Here is a 25,418-nt window from a genome sequence, read left to right as displayed (position 1 = left end):
AGGAGCAATGCAACATGACAGCTGCTATATGTCTCTCCCTACGTAGATACAATTATATATCCTACAAAATGCACCACATGGTGTATTCGACTATTGGCTAAATTATTCTGATAAATGGCAGAATACTTGTACATCTTTACCAAGTAATGCATTTTGAACAAAATGGCTTTCAGATATAAGAGGGTCCTTATTTTACAAGAAAAGCTGTAGAAGAAGGTATAATTCACCATTATGGATTTCTGTGTGTTAGAGCTGCACACTGGGACATTAATAGCTAGTAAAACAATCACCCATGTCATGGCACTGCGCTGTCACCCATTGTTAGGTTTTTAGGTCAAGAAAAATGATTGACCACTTGAATTCACCTTCCCTTGAGACAGCAATAAGCAGTTTTATTAACTGAAATTGCAGCTTTGACTTGTTGCATATGAACAGCAAAGTTTAATATAAAACCACTGTTGAAGGCAGCTGTGATTTCAATGGACAGCGGCAAATCACCAATAAGACAGTATGAAGTAGGGGATTGGAGGTATGGGCCTGTATGTACCTGGCATTAGGGTAGGTATGCTGGGCACAGGGCTATATGTGGTGTTACTGAAATATGAATTACTTTCTGTTAAAAGTTATAAACGATGGGCATGAGAATGTATGTAGAGGGCATGTGGTGGTTGTTCTGGGCCAAGAGATGTATATGATGGCATGGATAGTGTACGCACAAGGCTTATTTTCTGCCATGCCTAGCATGCCAATATTGAAATACAGCACACACTAAGTAAGTATATCGTTCATCATAAATTGCATGCAAAGCTTTTATTTTCTCACTGTACTGTGAGCCATGCATAGATTGCCAAACTATTAGTTATTTAACTGCTCTACAGAAGTGATTTACTTTTTTTCTTCCTTTTTTAAAATGACTAAGAACGCATCCTACATGGTGGAGAAATCCAAACTCTGCATTTCTCCACAATGTAGGGCTAAAAATTATGCCCTTCATAATAAGCTGATCACAGATATCCAGAAAACGTGACTTAGTGGGGAGTGGTTTGTAGATTGAAGCTGACCTTGATCTGAACTGAAGACACTCATTCCTAACAGCAGATATTTCATGGTTCAGATATAATCCATTATTACACACTTTGGAGCACACCTACTATTAGTTATATTAACAAGATTAACTCTGTGACATCACTGTAATCCATAGATGGATAAAAATAACCATTCTAAATTTGTTTTGGTTTTGGGTGTATAAAGTAATAGATAAATAACACAGTCTAGTACACCGATCTTTTTAATGTGGCCACTCACACAGGACAAGGCTACCTGCTTGGGGTAATTTGCTGATTCTGACATTAAACAAGGTGAATATTAAAGCCTGCTTGAAGGTGTGGACTAGCCAATTAAGTTATCTGAGGATTGACCAGTGGGTCCAAGCCTATGTTGCACTGTCAGGCAGGATACAAGAAAAACATGCAAAAAGAGACACAATTTTATCTTAGATATTTGTGGAGTTTGGACACAAAAGGCTACTCAACAGTCCTTCATACACCTGTCCGATAATGCCTGCTGGTTAGTAAGCCTTTTAAAGGCTACCTACTGGCAGGTAATAGTGAAAGGTGAACTGCAGGGTCTTTTAAGAGCCAAATCACTCTCAAACGCATCAAACTTTTCCTTTACTCTGTACTTCGTCCATCCACTATACATCTGTAAAATATATTTTTACGAACCAACAGAATGATTAAACTCTGGTACCCTGTTAATCACCAGCAGGTGTGACTCAAAAACATTGCACACAACTTCTTATATTTAGGTGTGTTTTGCCTTCTTGGAGGAAATAGAATTAAGGAAGAGAACTATACAGAATGTCTGGTAACAAACTTAAGAAAGGAATTATATGACACAGGAAGGCAAGGTTTGTTTTTTTGTTTTTTTTATCTACTGGACATGTGTCAGGAAAAAACTCAAAGTGCATATAGACCAATTTCCCCACAACCCTTCCTCCTCCTTCACCTCTAATCCATTCCTCCATTCTACTATAACCAATATATTTACTGGGCCTTATTTCAAACATTTTTAAAAATACAACCTTAGTATTATAAGCATTATTTATTGTACTGTTTAAGGATATGACGTCTGTTCCCCAAAAAATTTTCTAACAACAATTTTATTGAAAAAGTTCAGATACATATAACACAAAAGTATTAATAACCAATTTAGAGTACAATTAACATACATGTACTGATATGACATCACAGTTGTAACATGAAGAATATGACATTATTAAATTTTGTTCCCAATTCCCTAGGCAACAATCAATGTTAATGAGTATGAGAATGCCCATCGAGGTCAGGCAGCGAAATGACAAAGTTAGAATATGATTATATCAAGATGTTGATGCATATCATGTAGGAGAGAATGAGTAAATAGCTCAGTTCTCCTTATCCTATAGACAAATAACCCCAGATATCCAAGGTGCGGAGAGACCAGAGAGGGCACATATTTTCCTCCTAACGAGACTGGTGGATACTGGAGAAACACTCTAGTTTCATACCAAAATGTTTGGATAAAGCAATCACAGAGTGTATTCGTAAGGGAAAAGGTAGTATATAACTTTCCCAGGTAAGAACTTACGGGTTAATGTGCTCTTCTGGACAGACGCCTCTAACCAATCCATCCGCAGTTGCGTTGGATATTTCTAATAATCTTACCGACAAAAATAAATTATTAGCCATGTTTCCTTACATTTGCAATGCTTCATCTTCTATTGATTATAATCAACTAATGAGTAGGGAGGGACTTCACCCCCCGGCCTAAACAGGTAGTGCTTCGATTTTAGTGTGTAAAAAAAAAACCATGAGTGAAAACACATCTAACTTGTGTTTGTTACTAGCGTATTGAGGTCATTGAAAGTTACTGTATGCTTCCACAATGAGTTTACTCACTGTAAATTGATTTAGATAGAGCAAGACGTCTGAACACTAGTTGACCTGTGAATGGATACAGTATCATTAAAACCAATTGGTTCTATGTTTAGACCCATTGATATGTGTTGTACTAGCCTTAAACTAGTACAACACAAGAATTAACAATAGTGGATACAAGGCCTAAAACTTGTTTCTTCGGAATTACAAATCAGAGAATATCTGCAGAAACAATGAAAATGATTCATTTAAAGAGGTTCACAAACCAGTTTTTTTAATTTAACCTATCCTACCTCCCATAGTAGCTTATATTAGATAGCATCCATACTTGCCTTATAACTACTATGCAGCGCTGACTGCTATAGCTACTCTGCAATACTGCAGATGTTATGCTTGTAGTATGTATGTGTACATAGATATATATTTGATACTGTTTCAAAAATACTCCCAGCAGTATATTAAGCATTGTGTTGGGATATCAATAAGGGGGTTGCAATGGTCACCGAGCGGGCATCCACTTTGAAGCTGCACTACAACCTAACAAAAGCTTTAAATAAGGCACTCCCTGCCCTAGCTTAGTGGTAGTGCTGCTAAGATAATGTTGCATGGTAACGTCATGTTAAAGGTTTTAATACCAAAAGGGTATACGGAGGCTGGTGGGGTAAAGTGTTCCTGGAAATTATATTTCAATTTTGGCAAGGATCGCCTATGACTTGGAGTGATATATACATTAGATTACTAGAAGATTTCATATCTATCTAGAGGGATAGTTTGATGCAGGGATACTTACACATACATGTCATCCTGGATACTAAGTAAGTTCTGTAAATATGCTCCTCATTACCTTGTTATGTTAATAGCTTATATATACTAGAACACTGCCTACAGTAATGTTTGCATGGAGTTTATTTTCAACAAAATGGTCACCATTATTGTTCTTGCTTACTTTTTTGTTTTAGTGTATTGTTATTACTTCGCATTTGTGGTTATAGGAATAAAGAAAATGCAGAACATATATTACAAGTGATAACCTGCAGTTTCTAGGATGCCCAGAGTGATGTAAAGAACTGGGTAAATAACTAGAACACTAATGTTAATATTGTATTTATTTTTTTACTTTAATTGGATTTGAGTTATATTAATTTACAAAGTATTACATTAATTTGATCAAATTTATACAAATAGGGTAAATATTAATGTTAGTGGCTTAAATGAACATGCACCTTACCTTTTCTTTGTTCAAATTAACATCTGCCACATATCACAGAGGTGGTGCTGGATGAAAGTTACCTGACAATATATCTGTTGTGCGGCTTCCCTCCTGCGCATGGGTGGAGTCACAGTGTGGACAGCACACATTCAACAGTTGCCGCTTCTGTGCCAGTACTACATGCCCAAAAAGTGGTACTAATATTAACTGAGCTATTAGAGAAAAACTTACAATATGTGAATGAGCAGCACTTTGTGACTCAAACATAATTGATATTTAAAGTAAAGCAATTTGACTAGAAAAAGTGTTGGTTGCAGGCTTATTGTAGCACGATTTTGTTTTGTTTTTTTGCTTTGTTCCAAAATCAAGGATTTTGAAACCCCTCTTTAGAAATCCTGTGTTTGGCCCTGGCACTCAACAGTATTTGCTCACTGCTCCCACATTTTACGATCAGAACAGCATTCTCCACTAAGCATTTCACTAGCTGCTAGTTTATGTAAAAAGTCATGTGTTACACAGTTAATCAATAGAGTAAATGTCATTAGATCATGAACATTCCACTCCCCAAAGCAAAAGATTATACTCATGTTCCCTTCGAATCTACTTTTATTGTATTAGCTGGAAAATACTTTAGATTAATTAAATCCATCACTAATGTACATTCTTTCCTTCTTAGAGTCTTGCTATAAATATTAGGCCTGATGCGGAGACAGACCCGTGTTGGGTGTAATTTACGTAGCACGATGCGTCAAGCCCTGCACCTGTACCGTATATGCCAGGCATACATACAGCCACATACATAACCAGGTCATAAGCACAAAGTTTAACATTTTGATAGTGAAAATACAAAATTTGCTATTAAGCTTTATATAATACAAGCTATCAATAGTAGTTATAAATATAAAAAGGCTAATATTGGACAAGTTGTTAAAATACAGCAGATATAATACTTCTTGCTTAGCAATGAATGTATCAAACAAAATATATTTAAAAATAAACTCACAGAATCATAATATAGGCTCAATCAATGAAAAAAAACATCAGTTATTCATTTTCATGTGCAGTCTTTTAGCTTTTTTTTGCAGAAGTTGTCTCATGATGGCCCTCGCATGCATATCAAGAACCATTTCAACTTGTGTTCCCAAGAGGTATAATGGTGGGGAGCAAATGGGCAATCCATAGATATTAACTTTGTAACATTGGACTAGACTGGGCTAAACACTGTACACTCCCCTACAAAAACAATGACCGTGTGTTTGCTGTGAGCATTTAAAACACGTATCACTAAGCAGTCTCTTACATCACCTGCAGGAAGTATAATATGTACAGTACAAACAACTAGGTTGAATAACAATTCCTAGAAAAGATGATGGTCTATATGTGTATCTATAACTGCCTCCCGGTCTTCCCCTCTCACTATTCGCACATCTCTCTCTTCTATTTAGCATAAAAAACAGATTTTGTCAGTGTCTAGGATCTCACCAAAAGACAATAAAAAGGAAGAGATGCATTTACTCAGTTTGGGATCAAAAAACGTAACTTGTCAATTGGTCAAGCTGTCTTAACGCTGGCCAATTCTGACACCATCACATAGTCCATGCAGTAGGATTTCTACTGGTGTAGCCTTAATGTTAAACACCAAACTATTTATAAGTTTTACGTGAAATACAGTGGCTAACTGCATGTCTTGTTGTTTAATCATTGTAAATGTGAGGTCACTGTGAGAAATGCAGTTTACGCTGAATGCCAGAGCTATGTGACCATTCATTTATTTGTAATTCATTTCATTTAGAGTGTGAAGCAAAAAAACAAAACAAAAACAAAAAAGACAGCGTGCCCCCTTCCAAATCCTCAACTAGCAGCTGTATGCAGCCTGGGCTGGTTTCCACCATAACAGTGGAACCACAAGTTTGGAGTCTCAGCTATAATAAAAAAAAAACAGATCCAGATTGGTCACAGGGCTGATGGCTCTATGGCAGTGCTCCGCAACCGGTGTGCCACGAGATGTGCTGCAGCACACTTGGCAACAATGCCTCCAACAGGAGAAAAAGCACAAAATCCTTTCTCCCACATATGTTCCTTTCCCAACGTCCTCTCCCACTGTACCCAGAAGTCCTGCCCTCCTCCCTACTTATCCTTTCCCTGGGTATGGAGCCAACACTGCCCCTTTCCTGTTACTTGCTGTGGTTATCCCATTTTTGCCAAGTTTATGTTCATATAACTTTCCCTCTTTTAACCACTGATCTCCACCGTCTCTTCCCTCCAGCTATCTCTTCCTTTCTCTCCATTAACTGTAAACTGACAGCACAACAACGTCGGCAAGCAGTGTCTCTCTCTGTCCCCGGGTTTAAAGTGCTAGCTCTTCGGAACAGGGAAGTCTGCAGTCACTTCCTATAGGTCATTTCATATTGTGTTATGAAAATGGTGTTCTTATCAGAGTTCACGTAAACAGGGCTCAGCCTGAAATAACCCGAGGAGTTCATCATTTAGGCACTGTTAAAATAATCAACAGAGATTATTATTGTTTTGGGAACCATATCTTTTACTTTATACTGCACAGATCTAGTGTCCAGTTAATTATAATGTACTGTGTGCTGTAGATTTCTGGGAAGGACATAGGTGGGCCGAGGGTGACAAAAGGTTGCGGAGCACTGCTCTATGGGATGAGGTGGGGGGCATTACCATATTACCATGACACCCTCTGGTATACAAACCCTGGTCTGGGGCTCTTCCTAGATGTGGGGGCAGCCCTTGTAATTCTCTGCTATTCAGCTGCTTGCGTGTCTATTCTGCCGGTGATTAACAGACCACAGACTATGCCAATTCATTCATTTAAAACAGGAAAAAGTCATACAAACTTTTCTTTTACTTGAAATGGAGAGTATGATTCTGTCAAAGCAGCATTTGGTGGCAGAAGAATGTATTGCAGGGAATTCGATAAACACTTCATGTGATGCGATTCCTTAAAGCAACATCATGGCAAAGAATAATGAAATCCCCCAAGGTTAGAAAAAAAAAAAAATCTGACACATGCTACATTTGTATAAGGAGTTCCTTAAGCACTGGTGTTGAGGGGCTAAATTCAGCCCGACCAGTGTGCCTCAGGAGCAGATCATTTTTAAAATCTATATTTGGGACATTAAGTTAAGGTTTAATTAGTTAAACTGCTCAAAAGATTTAAAGGCTATACTATTAAATATACGTAAATCAAAGAAAATCAGAGCCATTCTCAGCACCCTATATAAATGTATTACTCAAATCAATACCCCACCTCAGTATAACTATCCTTCTATAAATGAAGTTCCAAAGAGACTCATAGGAAGCAAAGTGTTAAACAAAAGTAATCATTGAATATTACATAATTTTTTTTTAAAGAAAAAAAGATCAGATGACTGGCCAGCGGGAATATTTATGTCACTTGTAACTATTCATCTCCAAAACAGGTTGGTTCAAAAATAAAAAAAACTGAGGAAGAGCTGCAGCTTGGAGATAAGAACATTATATAAAATAACGATTAAAAAAAAAGTACAAAGTGTGATATGAAACAACGTTTGTGCTCACAAAAGTGATTCTAAACCAAATCACAATGTTTTACATAAGCTTTAAAAGCAAAACTTGTTTTCTGATGAAGTATCAACCACAGTGTATACATGTATACATTTGTTGCTCATATACTGGAGCGGTCTTATGGTACAACGCATGTTGAAATAAAAAAATTCTAGTTTTGCTAAATATTTGTTTTCTAACTACATATAACAGGATTTGAATAACATTTTCTGTGAAAAATAAATAAATGAATGTAAATAAAATAAATATGGCATTTCCCGTATAAACTCTGTCTGGCATATAGAATATGATGTTCCAGTTAGAGTTTAATTTCACTAAAGTATTTACTTTGTCAATGTGAAAAAAGGGTAGGGCGAGTTCAGACTATGACTGTCCCCAATATCTCTCCAGCACGATTTACAACCCCCCTAAATTATTAATTTTATAGAAAAATCTAACCAATAGAAACCCTGGAGTCCGCAATCTGCTCCCCTTCCCACCATTCAGGCCACATACGCAAACCACTTAATGAACTATCTGTTGACAAATCATTGTATCCATTAAAGTAGAGCAGCCTGGGTGACAATGATATTCTCCAGACTAAATTAAGATTTGATCAATTGATTGAACAGTTGATGTATATGGTGGCCTTGCATTATGTAACAATACAGCAATGACATGGACAATATATACAATAGTATATCTAGACAAGCAATAGACAGGATAAAAAAAAATATAATTTGGATTAAAGCAAAAAAAAAAAGTCAATATGTATAACAGGGTAGCATTTAATTAAAATGTATACCCAATACAACAACAATTTACATGGTTAAGTTTTTCTGAAAGGTATACATAGTCTGTTTAAAAGGAACCCAGGGCTATCATGGGGAAGATGTGGCAAGGAGAGCCAGGCAACCAGTTTGGAACAGGGGGGTCTAGAACTGGAATAGGACTGGGATTTAAGGAAATTAGATGCTATAAGGCATACAAGGAATAGGTATGAGAGATTTAGGACAAAATTTACAGTAAGTGGGGAACTGTGGCTGGATCCACTTTACCCACAAGAAAATGGGAAGAGAACTTATTCTATGAATTGATTTATAATATTGACAAAGGTGTATATAATTGTATTGTTGTATGTCTACGAAGGTACTGCCACTTTGGAGGGTGCTTGTTTGAGGAACATTCTAAAACAGGAATTCACATTTAAAATAGCAACTGGCCTACTAATACCCCATTCATACTGCACCAAAATCCCGGGTTTTTGCCAGGGCGAGCTCAAACGACCCGGGTCTTGGTGCAGTATGAATGGTACAAGTCAAAAATCCCGGGTCTAAAAACCCGGGTCTTCAACCCGGGATTTATCGAGGGGTAATTCCTGGGTCGGACCCGGGTTGCCTGCACTATGAATGGTGCAACCTGGGTTTTTCAACCCGGGTTGCACAGAAAACAAGCTGATTGGCTGTCTGCCTGTCTCTGGAGGATGATGTCATCGGTGGGAGCCCGTGGAAGATTCGAGAATGAGTTTAGGAGAAATGGTGGATCGTGGAGTGCAGATCAAGATGAAAAGTAATGTGGTAAACAATCACCACCCACTTTTGCATCATCTTTATGCGTCAAAAAACCAGTCGCCTTTCAATGACATCACCATTTTTCAGCCAATGAAAACTGCTCTGGTGATGACTCCCACAAATTGCCAGGGCACAGACTTGTGCAGTATGAATGGGGTCAACCCGGGAAATTCCCGGGTCCGAGGTGCAGTATGAATGGTGTTTCTGAGCTGGGACGCTCTGAGCCCCGGCAAAAACCCGGCTTGAAAAAGCCGGGATATTGCCGGGGCGGCAGTATGAAAGCAGTATAAGAGGGAGGGTTCCGCTAGTAGGGGGAATCTCATGTCGTGTTGGTGTGTGTGTGTTAGAGATAGGGAAATTGTCCCATTGATGAACCATACACCTATTTGGAAATCAGAGATTACTGTAAAGTGTGCTTGCATTCTAATTTTAGATAATGCATTGCTTCCTGTGGCTAAACCTACCACCTGATGATAATTATTATGTAACAATCCCTGTGTTGAAAGCTATGTGCTTTGCAAGAGGGAGATCTGTCCTCATGACTGATCAGGAAAGAAAGTGTATAAAGTTCCTGTTCATTGGCCCAGCCAAATCTAGTCCTGATTTGTTGGCTCAGTGCAGTCAACCCCTTCTCCCAGATAGACCGTTCTGAGCAAACATCCGCTAGGATTGGTGCAGTATTTCAAGTTCTTATTTGAATTTATAGCAGGGGTAGAGACTAGTTTTGTTCTATATAAAGAAAGCTGTAGAAGGTGTAGTACCTGCTGTAATAATGTGACCTAAAGATAAAGCGAACACTCAAATCCGTTCCCCAGGTGAACCCAGTGCCCTAGTCACCACTCTGCCTGCTACCCTGCAGTCCTGATTTTAAGTAAGCAGTCCGGAGGAACCACAAAGAGGTGCTGCAGCAGCTATACTAAACCATAGTTGCCTACTCTCTCAGAATGTCTGGGAGACCCCCAAATTTCTGGGAGTCCTCACGGACACCAGGGAGAGCAGGGCAACATCCTGGTTCCTGGGACTTCATTCGCTAAGTGGTGGGGTCGGGTCTAAGGACGCAATTTTCGCATCATCATGGCCCCACCCCCCATTGTAATAGGCCAGAAGATGTTATGTAAGTTTAGGGGTGAGGCCAAAAGTTTCAATTCGCCGGCCCTCCCCCCACCAGTCAGTCTCCCAAAGAATGCTGGCAAGTATGTACTTAACACCCAGAAGTAAGCAGTTCCAGATGCCGAATCAATAAACCACAAATAAACGGTCGAAAGAGGAAAGGGAGGCAGAGTAAGCCCTTCCTGTCACAGCGGCTCAGGGACATGTTGTGCACTGATGTAAGGACGTATATCTAAAAAAGACATTTGCAGTCCGTTCATGTTCCAGAGCTCACCATTTGGAGCTTAAATGTAGACTCTTGTAGATAAAGATTATCGGCAGGCTGGACAAGGGGCATCAACAACCAGCATCTGCAGGGGGTTACTTCTAAACTACGGGCTGCAAAATCTTTAAGAACCAAGCCTACATAAACTCTACACTCCAGATCATTCAGATGTAAGCTATTCTGAACATGGTTCTCATTTCAATTGGGATGTCATGTTTGTGCAAATGTCAGAGTTATAAAATTGTTATAATGCCTTTTTGCACTATCGACTTTAAAACAGCAGTGAGAGATCTTGAATCCTTCATAAATAATTAAACAAAACAAAACCTTTGTTTATTATAAAAAAAAACAACACAATCACAAACCAAGCTTGTTCCTAAAAGGGACAATAGCTCAAATGTATTAAGTTTTATGCGTTCAAAGGCACTCTAACCTAAAAGGTACCAAGTACCTTTTATGCCTTTAAACTGAAATCTAGTACTTCTTATGCCTGAATTACATACCAAGTACCTCATAAGTAAATACTTCAGAAGTACCTCACTATATTTGTATGTTGAATGAACACTCCTCATTTTGTTATATGCTGTAATCTGTAATGCAGAAATTTTTTTTTTTTAAAGAAACTGAACAGGTTATATCAGACAGCAGTGAGGGATGGCTGAACTTTAGATTGCCTCTGTGCCCTACCTCCCATATAATCATCTTATTGCACATATAAAACAATTACACATTTGTGAATGCATTGGGAGCTCATATAGGAGTACTGTGGAGTGTTGGCACACCATGGACAGGGTTTCTACTGGAATACCAGCTGCTGGAAACCAGAGTGTTCAGCAGTCATTGCTTTTCTATCTCTCTTCTTCCTTTGGCCAGCTCTGCTGCCTCTTTGGTGGCAGCACCTATAATCACACCTTTTGTCTCCATGGTGAAGAAGTGTCCTAGCTCTGTGTCCAGCAGTGAGCCGTGGCAGACAGCTACTCTGAGCGGGCAACTAACCACAGGAGTAACCATGCATCAAAAAAACTGAAAGACTTTGAGAACCAGAACAGAAAGTTTTTGGTTAATATAAATGTTGAAGGACAGTCATGGTTGACAGCAGCTGACGGTCTTAAGATTTTAACAATAGCTAGCTCATCATTTAGGTTTCCACCTTCCACTGTCTCTCCTCATTCTTACCGTAACACACCACCAGTAGCTGCACAGGACTGCCAGTCACTAATATCGGCTTTTATTTTGGGGGCTAATCATGCTTAAGTCTTACAAAAGCCACATGCACTTTCCCCATCAGCCTCTGCAATTGTGATTCCGCTACCTTATCTATCAAGTGTTCCCCACACTTTAAATTATTAGCTCATTTGGCCAGGACCATCTTTACCTTTTGTTTCATGTATTTGTATGCTATTTATTTGTAGCATGACCCCCTCCATGTACAGAGCTACATCATTTGTTGGCCCTGTGAAAAAAAGCATAACAGGTTCAAGCACCTACTGAATTAATCTGATTCAAGGGGGTATCCATAGTTTGAGATACCTTTAAGGGCATGTGCATGAGTTCAATGTTTGCACTCCTGCTCCCATGCATTCCCGATGCACAAATACTAAAAATGTAGGCTCAAGTGCAATGGTGTCTAACTAGCAGCCCACATGGAGCCCTCAGGGGAGCAGCATTTGCTTCCAGGAAAATGTGTAAGAATGAGAACTGGAGGCAGCACTGCCTGGGTAGCCAATAGTGTCCTCCATCCATACCCGGGAAGCACAACGCTCAATTTTCCAGATTGCTTGGGAGTTTCTGGATACAGAGCTTTTCTATAATTTGGAGCACTATGGCTAAAATACGTTAAATTATATTTGTATATTACCAATGTCTTTTTCCCCCATTCTCTTTATGGCATACAGCTGTACAATAAAATTTTAGGATGACTTATGCTGTGACAATAAAAAGTATTCAAGATGTTATATCACCAAAACTGCAAATGCAGAGAAAGAGTACAACTAAAAGAAAAAAAATGCATATTTTTTAGAATGAGCTCATTAAGATACATGGACACAAGTGTATTTATTTTATGCAGAACATGGAACTTTAGGGAGACTTTAAATATTCAAGCAGAATAATAATGGATTACCCCAAAAAAATTTAAATAATAAATATGATATACTTGTGCAAATTAATTGTCAATAGGCAATCACCATGTATTTCCTCTATCTGTAACTATTCACATGCAGTTGTACAATTCTGAATTTCAGGATTCAAGCTACACAATCATGGACAGGCTTTACAGAACATTCATGTGTGGCCTTTAGTATTTCATCAATTTCATTTTTTAATCCCGCAGCTTAGTAAATATACCCCTTAGAGTTTATGAGAGATGCTGCCTACAGCAACCAGATTCCAGTTATCATTTAGCACATTCCACATAATGACAGCTAGCATCTGATTGGTTGCTATAGGCAACATCTCCACTTTTTCAAACCTGCAGTTTAGTAAATATATCCCTAAGTCTACAACCACATAAACAGTTTTTCAAGAGTTACTAATGTTTCCTTACTCTTAACAGATAAACTGTTCTACGCAAAATACACAAAGTGAAGAAAATACACTTATATAGGTAATACTCTTTTTTCACAGCACCCAAATCACAACCATGGGTTTTACACCCCAGCACAAACTGTAATGCCTTTGTCTTTTGTATAGCTACTATAGTCTTTGACAGCTGCACACAGAAGATGTCACTAGCAGGAACAGGCTGGTAAACTGCCCCATGGGCAGGCTACTGTATATTTACATAAAAATGCTTTTGTTTATTGTCACTTAACCTTTTCAGCTGGATGTCAGTATGTGTAGGCCTTTGTGTGACCTATCATGTAAAGATCTGTTTCACAAAAAGTTATTTTTGTAGTGGAGCAATTGTAATGGCAACAAAACAAAAAAAGAATCCCAAAACATTACTTTGATCACCGAAAACAGTAAAGATGATAACTCTATAAAACGCCAAAAGGCCATGATAATATGGATGACAACACATTTTTGAAACACTTCACATTCCTTTTAAGCAAAACCAAGTGTCTCATAAATCAAACTAAAAAATCTATTTATAAGCTTTCAGTTGAATTCACTTCCTTAAGATGACTTAGAGTAAAGGAATGATAGTCATGTAGCCAGGACAGCACCATGAACACAGTTCTCTAAGAAACACTAATTGCCATAACAAGAACAACCAGCAACCTATTGATAAAGCAACAGGAGTGCCCACCAGTAAAGCATTATATAGATACTGAAGAAAAGAAACCAAAGAGACAGAATTATTTTAACAGCAATCAATAACAATGTATTTCAACTTTAAAATTTAACAGCCTTAAATAGATTATATTAAATGATTATTATTAAATCTAATACATAGAAAAGTAATGATTTAATGACTGAAAAAGTAAAGCTGGGTACACATCCATGCAATCTTACTTTAGATGTAATTTCTGTAACAATTTAAAAAAACGATTGAAAATCCTGATGAGCATGCCGATCCATGCGTATACACCTACATAATTTACCTATAGATCTGTGATCTTCATCTCTCATAACCATCTGTTGAAAAGATTGTGACTCTACAGATATCTGTCTACACTGCTGGTCGCAAGTGCGTACACATTTCCGCATTTGCCCGACATCGTTCCATCATTGATTGTGATTTATAGGAAGTTTATAAAATCAAACGATACAATGTGTTTGTGTGTGATAAAACATAATCGTGGGAGCATACACACTCTTGCAATATCTGACCAAACAGTTGTGAATCATGTGATCTGCACAATTGCATAGCTGAATTGGATTTAAAAAAGTATTAAAATCAATAATTTGTTATTTACGTCACCACCTACTGTTTTCTAACATGGTGACAGAAACAGAGGAGATAGGAAGTTACATAAAGTGTATAGTATGGAAATGTGGGCAAAACAGAACATGACACTTATTCACATGACTTATGATATTGATAAGAACACTGCAGATATTGACTAATACATCTGAACACACTGGCAAGAGCAATTCTCTTCAATATAAAATGGACTTAAGTATGCTACTTATTAAAAACAATCAGTAGATTTATATTTTAACACTGCATACTCCACACAAATAAATTTAGCTGATATGCTAAATGCAATAATAAAAGCTTTTATCAAGTGGCAACAACATTTAATTGACATGAAAATAATATACTCTTTCAAGTAATTCAAACAAAATATGCAATCCACAAATACCACAGAAATAAGATACATGGTCTAGTAGGTCTACCAAGAATTCAGAATACAAGTGAGTTACTATTAACGTTCCTCTTTGTATGTTAAAAAAAAAAAAACAACTTCTACAACGAATTAGATATGATTAAACCCTTAGCACCTTAATTAAAATGTGAGTAAACCTTGGCACCTTAATTATTTTTAACACACAACAGAAACCCATCATATCTTACTGTCACCACTGCCCTGGACCAAATACTGCATTTACATAGCCTTCACTGCCTTCTAAGATTACACTAGATAGATACTCTTACAGGTACCAAACCAGTGAGAGAAATGTTTGGATCCAGATCAAAGTTTAAATCCATCAAATTAGGCTGCAAGTCACCAGAGACATAAAGTGAACGTACTAATGGTATATACACGTTATAGGAGACAACACATCGCACCCAGCTACAGAGATGAAGTGGTCTAGAAGTGACATTTACTGATAGGAAATTGGGGGATATGTTATTCGGAGTACTTTGAGCTAGGCTCAGGTCAGGGTGGGCACCGTACTATAATATCATATACACAGCATAACAAGTGCCCATGGGTGTGTGATCAGTAAGGGCAGTGGGTGTAGGGGAGCTGGAAAGGAGGGTATCCGGCTGTACCTGCTCGTTAATCTCCATGGTTCCTGGGCCTAGCCAACAGCAGCGTCTTCAGTCCCGACAGATCTGTTCTTCTACAGGGCCTGGGAGGGAGACTTAACGGGACCAGCTTTGTCCATCTTATTCCTCCCAGTGCTGCCTACTTTACCCGGTCTGGATGTTCAGCCACCCCGGCCTCTGTCCACACCCCTCCCCGAGCCGCCCAACTACGTAACACCCGCTGAACCTGCGGCCCTGGGCGGAGCGGACAGCTGTGTGACAGGGAGTCAGCTGTGACGGAGGCCGACAGGTCCATATTCAGCCAAACGCGCGAAGACTCTGTCATCCGAACGTCTAATCCCTCTGGTTTCATCAGTCTGCCTCCAGCTCGCACCCTGGCATTCTCTCCCATATATAGAAACTTGTTTATCAGAGAACTAATGGTGCCATATCTCTCTCACTTTGTGTGTTGCATACCTACAAGGACGACCCTAAGGCTGTATGGGCAACCTGATACATTTTGGGGGCTGCGCAGAACTGTTAATTTCAGTAATAAATGAAACAAATACCTTTAATCAATTAAAGAGATAACTATCTTTAATAAAAATAACAACAGGCATTTAAACAGGTGATGCAAGCTATAATCAGACAATGAAGCAGGAAGGAGCTGGGGCCACTGGTGGTAGTTCAGAGGGCCACATGTAGCCCATCACTGCTCTTAAAGGTTAGTTCTACATTATTCCAACACCATTGGTAGTGTGGAAACTGATTTATATTTTCTTTAATGACCACATGTTAATCAAATTATAAGGTGACCTCACTTAATAAAATGGAAAAGTATGAATTACATATATGCATTATCAGTTTATCCAAAGATTTTTTCTGATTTTTTATCAGACAGTGTTTTACTCACCTATGCCTCATAACTACTATATTAACTACTTTCCATTTCCCTGTTGATCCTATTACATAGTTAGTTCCTACCCCTTTTCTTTCTTGCAACCTGTCCCTGCTCTCCTTCCACTTGCCTTATCTTTCGTTGCAATCACCTGACTGATTTTCCTTTCTCAACACACCACTCTGCATCTCCCTACACTGGTTCCCTATCTCCTATAGAATCCAGTTCAAATTGCTCACACTCGCCTACACAGCACTCAGCCACACTATCCTTCTATATATCTAAAATCTCATCTTGATATACCCTCTCAGAGCTATGGAAAATCTTAGATATTATGGAATTCCGTAGCACGCCCAATCAGACAGTAGGGCAACCTGTCTAACCTGTTTTACAACTGGTTTTATTACCTTGTTTGAACATACCTTTAGTTCAGAATGATATGATTAGGATATATCTCCTTGGTAATATAACAGAGATATACACCACAAGGCTAAAAGTATGTGGACACCTCAACATCACATTCTTATCAGGTTGCTGAACATCTCTTTCCAACACCATGTGCAATAAAAATTGGAGTAGAAAATCTGGTCATAGAGGTTGTTCTAAAAGTATCTCATAAACATCTTGATGTTTTCATCTATTACCATTAGCTCTAATTGGGGAAAGTCCAAACTTCTTTGTCAGAAATTGAAAAATTTCCTTTCTGCACTCAGTTAGAGGCAGAAAAAGACTCCAGGGGGTAAATGTATCAAGCTGTGAGTTTCCAGCATGTTTGAAAATTGGAGATGTTGCCTATAGCAACCAATCAGATTCTAGCTATCATTTTGTAGAATGCACTAAATAAATAACTAGAATCTGATTGGTTGCTATAGGCAACATCTCCACTTTTCAAACCCGCCGGAAACTCGTAGCTTGATACATTTACCCACAGGGGTTATATTTACTAAACTGCAGGTTTGAAAAAGTGGAGATGTTGCCTGTAGCAACCAATCATATTCTAGTTATTTATTTAGTACATTCTACAAAATGACAGCTAGAATCTGAGTGGTTGCTATAGGCAACATCTGCACTTTTTCAAACCTGCAGTTTAGTAAATATACTCCCAGTAAAGAAGATGGACTGCGATATATACTACCTGTAGATGCGTTGACTTTCCTACCTCTACTTACCTATTTTTAAACCTCCTATGGAGAATTGAAAAGGAAATTTAAAATTTTATCTGGATTAGTAGATGCCCTTGTATCATCTTCATCAGCAGCAGCTATTTATATAGCGCCACTAATTCCGCATCGCTGTACAGAGAACTCACTCACATCAGTCCCTGCCCCCGTGGAGCTTACAGTTTAAATTCCCTAACATACACACACAGACAGCCCGAGAGAGACTAAGGTCAATTTGATAGCAGCCAATTAACCTGCCAGTGTGTTTTTGGAGTGTGGGAGGAAACCGGGGGAAACCCACGCAAACACAGGGAGAACATACAAACTCCACACAGATACGGCCATGGTCGGGAATCAAACTCATGTGCTTAGAGGCAGAAGCGCTAACTACTAAGCCACTCTGCTTAACACAATATGTCTTATGGCTCTCCTCTATGCCACAAGGTTGTGAGCTGACATTAAAACATTAGATCTAGAGCAATGGAAGATAAAAATATCCAATGTAGTGATAAGCTTGATCACAGTGTGAATAAGGGAAACTGCTCTTAGGGGGGTATTCAATTGTTAGCGTTAACGGGGAAAAACGAGCGCTCAAAAAATATTACCGTTTATACGGTAATATTGCGCGTGAAAAGCGTTAATACAGTAGTTTACTCGCGCAATTTCAGCTTGCCGCTCAGGGAGCGGCGAGCTGAAATTTCGCGAGTAATTACCGTATTAACACGAAGATTTTTTGAGCGCTTGTTTTTCCCCGTTAACGCTAACAATTGAATACCCCCCCTTAAAGTGTTCCACAGATGGTATTTTGTACAGACAAGATGGAAATAAATTGTTCCCAATACCTCCAGATTATGGTAGAGGCTATGTAGACAAGCTTACTCCTGACACATATATAGTGGCAATGTCCAAAGTAAGCACCGTTGTGGAAGGAAATCCACATGGTTATATACAGGGGAGGGCTGGCATATTTCAGCCCGGGGGGCAAGACTCGACTCAGCAGCCTATTTTAATGGAAAAAAAATGCAGGTGACTCTGCCCAAGGTAGCCCACTATGGGACTGGGCCGGGGGGCAATTCCGCAGCGCTGTACAGAGAACTCATTCACATAGTGTGACTGGATCACTTATAAGTAACTTATGGTATACATTTATATTTGATATTGTGGGTATGTTGGTAAAAGAGATATCTTTATTTCTGAGACCAGGGGAAGATATTTGTTTTATCTTTGCTAGTGGAAATACATGATTTCTAAGGGATATATCTGATACAATAAGCTTTTGTACAGGAAGTCTCTTGTGTATCGTGATGTGGGGAAATAACTTCTTTGGGTTTTGTGACTTTGTTTGGGAATATGTATTCTGCAGCTGTCTGAAGAAAGGACCCATGTTAATCTCATGTTAATTTAGACCTTTTGATGTGTGAGGGTCCAGCACCTTAAGGCACAGGAAGGTTTAATTAAGACTTGATACTAGATTTCCTGCGTCTAAAAAGGAGATGCAGGAATTCACAGCAAGTTTTAGAATATCACAGATAAGAGTAAATATTGTTAGCTTTGCATTACATGTAAATCCATGTTTGGTAAACAAATTGCATCCTGATTCTTAAAATAGCTCAGACCTCAAGGGGGCTGGCTTACCCAGTGAGGCTGTGTTCAAATCTATATAAAAAACACTGTCTTGTATTTAAAATTGTTCTTCTGTTTCCATCTAACCTGATCACTGGTACCTTCAATCAGTGTGACTGCAAATAAACATCACTTGCTTCAAAGAAATGCTTCAAAACGTCTTCCATGCTGAAAATCCTGTGATCTACAGATTAGACCCAAAATCAAATCCGCCCCGACTGTTTCTGAGGTTTGGACCCAGCATACAGTACCACCGCTCTGCCACTACCCAGCAGCTCTGACCAGTCTGATAAGCCAGGGGAGATCCATCCACAGCAATCCTGATCCACAGAAAGAGGTCAGGAGTACCAGCCCAGGTACACCAATAATGGGATACACTCGTTGCGTCAGTTATCCAGAAGAAACACGGTTCTGGATGCCGCTAAAGGAGTCCAGTGGTGGCAGCATTTGTAAGCCCCTCCTACTGCAGTGAGAGGGCGCATTTGGGATAACGAAAGGGAACAGTGGCAAAGTAAGCCCAGCCGGTACCCAGCAACAACAGACAGGGTGCGATAGGCGGTCTATCCTGTCACATTATATATATATATATATATATATATATATATATATATATATATATATATATATATATATATATATATAAAATCTAAAATGAACATGCTGAAATGTCCTACTTCCTCCTTCAAACATTCCCGATGTGCCTAAACACACACACACTAATTAATTTGCCATATCTTCAAAGTTAACTTCCTAATATCTTTTTGGCTGTAAAGTCACTGACTCACCACCAAGGGCAGGGCTGCCATCAGAATCTGTGGGGCCCCCACTTTTCTGAAACAACCTGATTAAAACCCAAGAAATCAGAAGAATCGTGCCCCAAACCCCAGTCCCTCCTCACTATACGTGCACCTTCCCCATAACAGTAAATTCTCTGATTCCCCCTCCTCATCCATCACAGTAAATTCTCTGCTCCGCCCCCTCGCCATCCATCCTATAACAGTAAATGCTTTACCTCCCCCCTCCACACACACACCACCACCACCACCCCATAACAGTTAATGCTCCCCTATCATAATAAATGCCCAATTAACTTAACTTGTACTTGAAGCAATGCGGCAGCTTCCAGTCACTGATAGACTGGAAGCGCGTCGCCCAGTCATGACGTCACTGTGCCGCATGCTCCTGTCCTATCAGTGCCTGGGACCCCACACATCGTGAGAAACAAAAAGGCAGTTGGTCAGACTAAGGGGTCCGGACAGATGGAGGGGTCTGTTTGGGCCCCTTACAGCTTTATTTACTGTACCCCCCTGATGGCAGCCCTGACCAAAGGTATCCAAATTTAACACAATATGGGGGCCCTGGCTAGAATATTACAGGGCCTCTCCACCACTTTGCCTCTGTAATATAGTGAAAGAGAAACTTCTCAAGACAGGGTGACCCTGATATTAAGTTTTTAAATAAACCATTTGTTTTGCACCTGAATCCAGATTTGATTATGTGGTTATAGTTTGGCTCCGGCCATTGATGTATACTTGAAAAATATTATTCCAATCCCTGCCAAACCCTTTCCTTTTCCTGTACCTTGACTCCCTAGTTTGTATTATTACTTATTTTACAAAATAAAAAATGTGAAGTTGTATATGCAATCTTTCACTAAATGAGTGTGGGAAACTACCATCCATTTTTCCCCGCCACGTAAAAAAAAAAAAAAAATCTGCCGTGGGTTTTTGACGGCAATTGCGACCGTTTTGAGTTAGCGCAGCTGGAAAACTTGTGCAATTCAATTAAAAAGAGGGAACGCTACCCCCGCCCGTTAAAAATTGTGTTTGCGAGATTTTAGGGCAGTAAAGGGGAGTTTTAACACGGGAATGTATAACACAAAAAAAAGGTTTTGCATACATTAGATTGCATTACACATTGATAATATTTACATTTACATTACTTTGTTTAGCATATTTTTTAATTGAACTATTGTTTACCATACAATCATCTATACCATGTCAAAACACATTACTACATTCATATTTGTACCAAAAACATACATAAATATAATTAGTGATTTTTTTTTAATGTTTATTTTATTTTTTCATTATTTTTTCACAAGAAAATCAACTTACACAGGTTAGGCATTAGTGCTAAACATAAGTTTAACTTTTTTCCACATTATTGCATGATTTTACATTTTTTCAGAGGTTTTTTATTTTTAACACACCCCAAAGAGGTGCAAGAAAAAACAGCATATTTTCCTGTTTAACCCGCCGCGTAAAAAAAACAATTAAATAGCTTTTAATGCGGGTGCCTCTCGCACACCCTATACTTTCAATAAGCCTTCTACTGGAGTGTGAGAGGACCGTTTCATGAAAAAAAATGTAGCGTTAAAAATGTAATTGAATTGCGGGTAAAGTTAACCCGCTCAAAAATGATAAAAAACAGCGTTAAAATGACTTAACGCGGTCAAAAAAAATCAACTCACTGACAATTGAATACCCCCTTAGGCTTCAAAATGATTCTTGATGTTTTCAGCAATACAATAGAAGAGGTAGAGCCTAGTATTATAAGAAAATGCTTCTCTGCATGAACACCATTGTCTGAAATATTAAAAAAAAATGTCTAATTTATTTTACCTTTAGTCGTTATTCAAGTCTGTGGTGTCTGCATTTCATACATTTTTTTTTTCTTGACATAGTTTAATAAAACTCACAATGAGAGTGGGAATTGTATGTAGAAATCTAAATCTATAGCCCATTGTTCCCAATTTCAAAACAAAGGTCCCATTCTGCAAGAGAACAGATGCAGTTTAAAGGAATGCATTAAACATTTTAAGTTCTACACCAAATGTAACCTCTGTGCTTTGACATTTTGTAGGACTGTCAGTGGCAGACTGTAAATGTCAATTCTTTGTGTAGAAACTGCACATCTGCAGTATTTAATGTAATTGTAAACAAATACATTCACTGTCTTCACAATTCAGAAATAAAAAAATACTCTAAAATGATCCACATTCGTGTCACTAAAGTTACTCAGCTATTTTTAAACCATTAATGTCTACACGTAACTACACACATCCATTTTCAATTTACTAGGAACTGGTGTCATCACAGAGACACAAGGCACTGCATAAATTGATAGGTTGCATGCTCAGAAATACTGGTTCAGCCCAGAAAATGTCTCTCTCTACTGCGTGAGGCGCACTACTTTATGGGTCATACGTAAGGGCAATACAGATATCTCTTTTTAAAATGTATATCTTAAAGGCAAATGTTAGTAGTAGCCCCACACTCGCTTATCTACTGAGTTATACACAACATTGAACAGCAATCAAGTGCTTAATGTACAACTCCACCCAAATGGGCCTCGACAGACAGATTGAGGAAAAAAAACGCCCAAGATGATTTCCTACTGAGTCTGTTGGACACTGTGTGGGCAGCCATAATAGAGGATAAGGGAAACTCGGGCAAATGATAATTTGTTATTTAACTCACCTAAGTGTACCCAAAACTAAAAATGAAGCCGTAGTTAGGCGAGCTAAAGAAAAAAAATGTAATATATAGTTTTAGGTAGGTGTGGATAAAATTTTGCAAAGTAGGAATGCTTTCAAAAATAGAAGTGTTAATAGTTTATATTTATAAATTACCAAAATGGAAAGTGAATGAACAGAAGAGAAATCTAAATCAAATCAATATTTGGTGTGACCACCCTTTTTCTTCAAAACAGCATCAATGCAACAATTCTTCTAGGTACACTTGCACAGTTTTTGAAGGAACTCAGCAGGGAGGTTGTTCTAAACATCTTGGAGAATGAACCACAGATCTTCTGTGGATGTAGGCTTGCACAAATCCTTCTGTCTCTTCATGTAATCCCAGACAGACTCGATGATGTTGAGATCAGGACTCTGTGGGGACCATACAGAGCCAGATTAAGGGGGGGCACAGGGGGCATGGGCCCTCTCTCTCAGAGGCCCCCCTGACTAATGGCAGCTTGATGCTTTTGCGATTTAAAAAAAAAAAAAAAAAAGACCTGCAGCTGATCCGTCCTGTGTGTGTGTGTGTGTGTGTGTGTGTGTGTGTTGTCTTACTGTAATGAGGGAAGGGGGGATTTGTCTTACTGTAATGAAGGAAGTAGGGGTTATTTTTTTAAAGTAATGAGGGAAGTTTTTTTATGTAATTAGGGAAGAGGAGGGATATGTGTATGAATAATGAGGGGAGGGGGGATTTGTCTGACTTAAGCTAGGTACACACTCCACGGTTTTCGTCCAATAATCGGCTCAATCAGCCAACATACGACCGCTCGTTCAAATGTCGGGTCAGTGTGTGTAGTGACACGATGGTCGAAAGTCTGCCCAAATGGACGATTGTCGCCTCATTTGGTTGGTCGTACCGTTAAATATTTTCGTTCCAATCTCGTTTCCGTTGTGTAGTGTGTATAAACTTCCATCCGATCCACGACAATCCTCCGATACTTCCTCGACCTGGGGGGCATGTGTATGTAAATTTTTGATGTTTGTATAGATTTATATTGCACCTGTCTGACTGCAGACCGTTACACTTGTATAAAAACCACACAGTGTTCATGCAACAGTTTTATTGCACGAAAAAAAGTACAAAACTTTTTGCAATACGACAAGTGAAAAGAATAGTATTACACTTTAAAGGCGCTACTGGTTTGTGGCAGAACAGGTCTTTATGTCGCTTGGGTTTCTATTCCCTTTGATTTCTTTACCTATGAAACAAGGAAATAAAAATAGGTTACCATTAAACTTCTATATCTGTAATTTATATCCAACAACAGAAATACTCTCATTTTCTCACCTTGCACATTGCTCAAGATCAGTTTGTTTTGGTCCCTGTGGCGCAATCGCCATAATAGCGGGCTTAACCTCCATACATTCTGGAAAACGGACGCCATTTTCGTTATTATAATGAAACAGGTATGTGCCCAAAGCATTTAGCTGTCTATACATATTCACTGAAATACCTTTGTATCGAAGTTCTTTTATATATTTTTCTTTTTCAATGTTTGATAACAGGTGTAACATTAGTTGTATCAGTGGTATCTAAACAGGCCTTCTCACCGTTAATTCTTCGTTATGACATAAAAAAATTAGGTTACAAATTAGTTTACATTGCTTTATGTGACACTAGAATGAAATAAAGTCCTTCTAACAGGTACACTACATGTGCTACTGACCTTTTTTAATGTCATTGTTGTCCTAGTCCAGTACTTTGACCATCATCTCAACCTCTTGGGCTCATTGGATTTGCTCTTTGTTCTTCTTGAGTATCTCCATCCCCCACCTTAACTTTTTCAATTTTTTTTGGCCCTTCCAGCACCATCTCTGACTCAGTCTCCGTCTCCATAGCTGCAACCCCCACCGACACCTTCTCCTCACCCGCAACCCCCACTGACACTTTCTCACTTGCCATCTTCTCACGCTCCTCGGCACCAGACAGGTTCCTCTGTCATTTTATACACTCAGACATGGGCGTTCGTTTCTGCTGTGGACCAATCAGCGATGATGCCCGCCGAGAATGCAGCATTCCATTACATACGAAGGCATTTTATTATTCGGGAATATTCATTGCATTGGCACTTTGCCACTTAAATAGTTTTCTAAGTTTTATTTATGTTACTGAACTTCTATTTTATATGAATGAATAAAGAGACAGTGTTGCCTTCTCTTTTTATGCGGCTTTGGGTGTCAACTATAGTGAAAGCTCTGCCCCTTTAGGCTAATGTATTTGGTATATCGTTACATGCCCCGCAAATGATGCTTCAGCACGTACGAAATTTAAATTATTGCTCACGACAACATAGCCGTAAAGTCGCTAAAGGGATGTTCGCTCTTCCCTTTATCATCTAAAACAAGGCGATCGGATCGGAACATCGATCGCATGTAAAATCGATCGGCATAAAAAGTTGGTGGAAAATTCTGTAGTGTGTACCTAGCTTAACTGTAATGAGGGAAGGGGGATTTGTCTAACTGTATTGAGGGGAGGGGGGATGTGTCATACTGTAATGAGGGGAGGGGAGTGGGTTTTTCTAAATTAAACGAGAGGTGACCTATTAATTTAATGGTGGACTGTGGATGGGGAGTAAGTTTGGGCAGAAGGAGGGCTATTTATTAAATGTGAATATGAATTATTTAATGCTGGGGATGGTTGTGGGAAATGGTTAAATTTAGTAAACGTAAATGTTATTCATTTATTGCTGGGGCTGTTTGGAGGGAGGGAAATAGGTTAATTTATTAATTGGGAGT

General features: G+C 38.8%; 1 protein-coding gene across 1 annotated transcript in view; it reads right to left on the bottom strand.

Annotated features, from left to right (window-relative positions):
* The window catches only part of SECISBP2L (SECIS binding protein 2 like), a 39,474-nt gene extending 23,724 nt beyond the window's left edge, over positions 1-15,750 (bottom strand). The window contains exon 1 of the mRNA XM_075207974.1: positions 15,506-15,750. Coding sequence (XP_075064075.1) covers positions 15,506-15,523 — 18 coding nt within the window. The 5' untranslated portion in view covers positions 15,524-15,750. The remainder of the gene's footprint in view (positions 1-15,505) is intronic.
* Between the last annotated feature and the right edge of the window lie 9,668 nt (positions 15,751-25,418).

Source organism: Mixophyes fleayi, chromosome 4, assembly GCF_038048845.1.
Source record: "Mixophyes fleayi isolate aMixFle1 chromosome 4, aMixFle1.hap1, whole genome shotgun sequence".
Taxonomy (NCBI): Eukaryota; Metazoa; Chordata; class Amphibia; order Anura; family Limnodynastidae; genus Mixophyes; species Mixophyes fleayi.
This window is presented reverse-complemented; position numbering and strand designations above follow the sequence as displayed.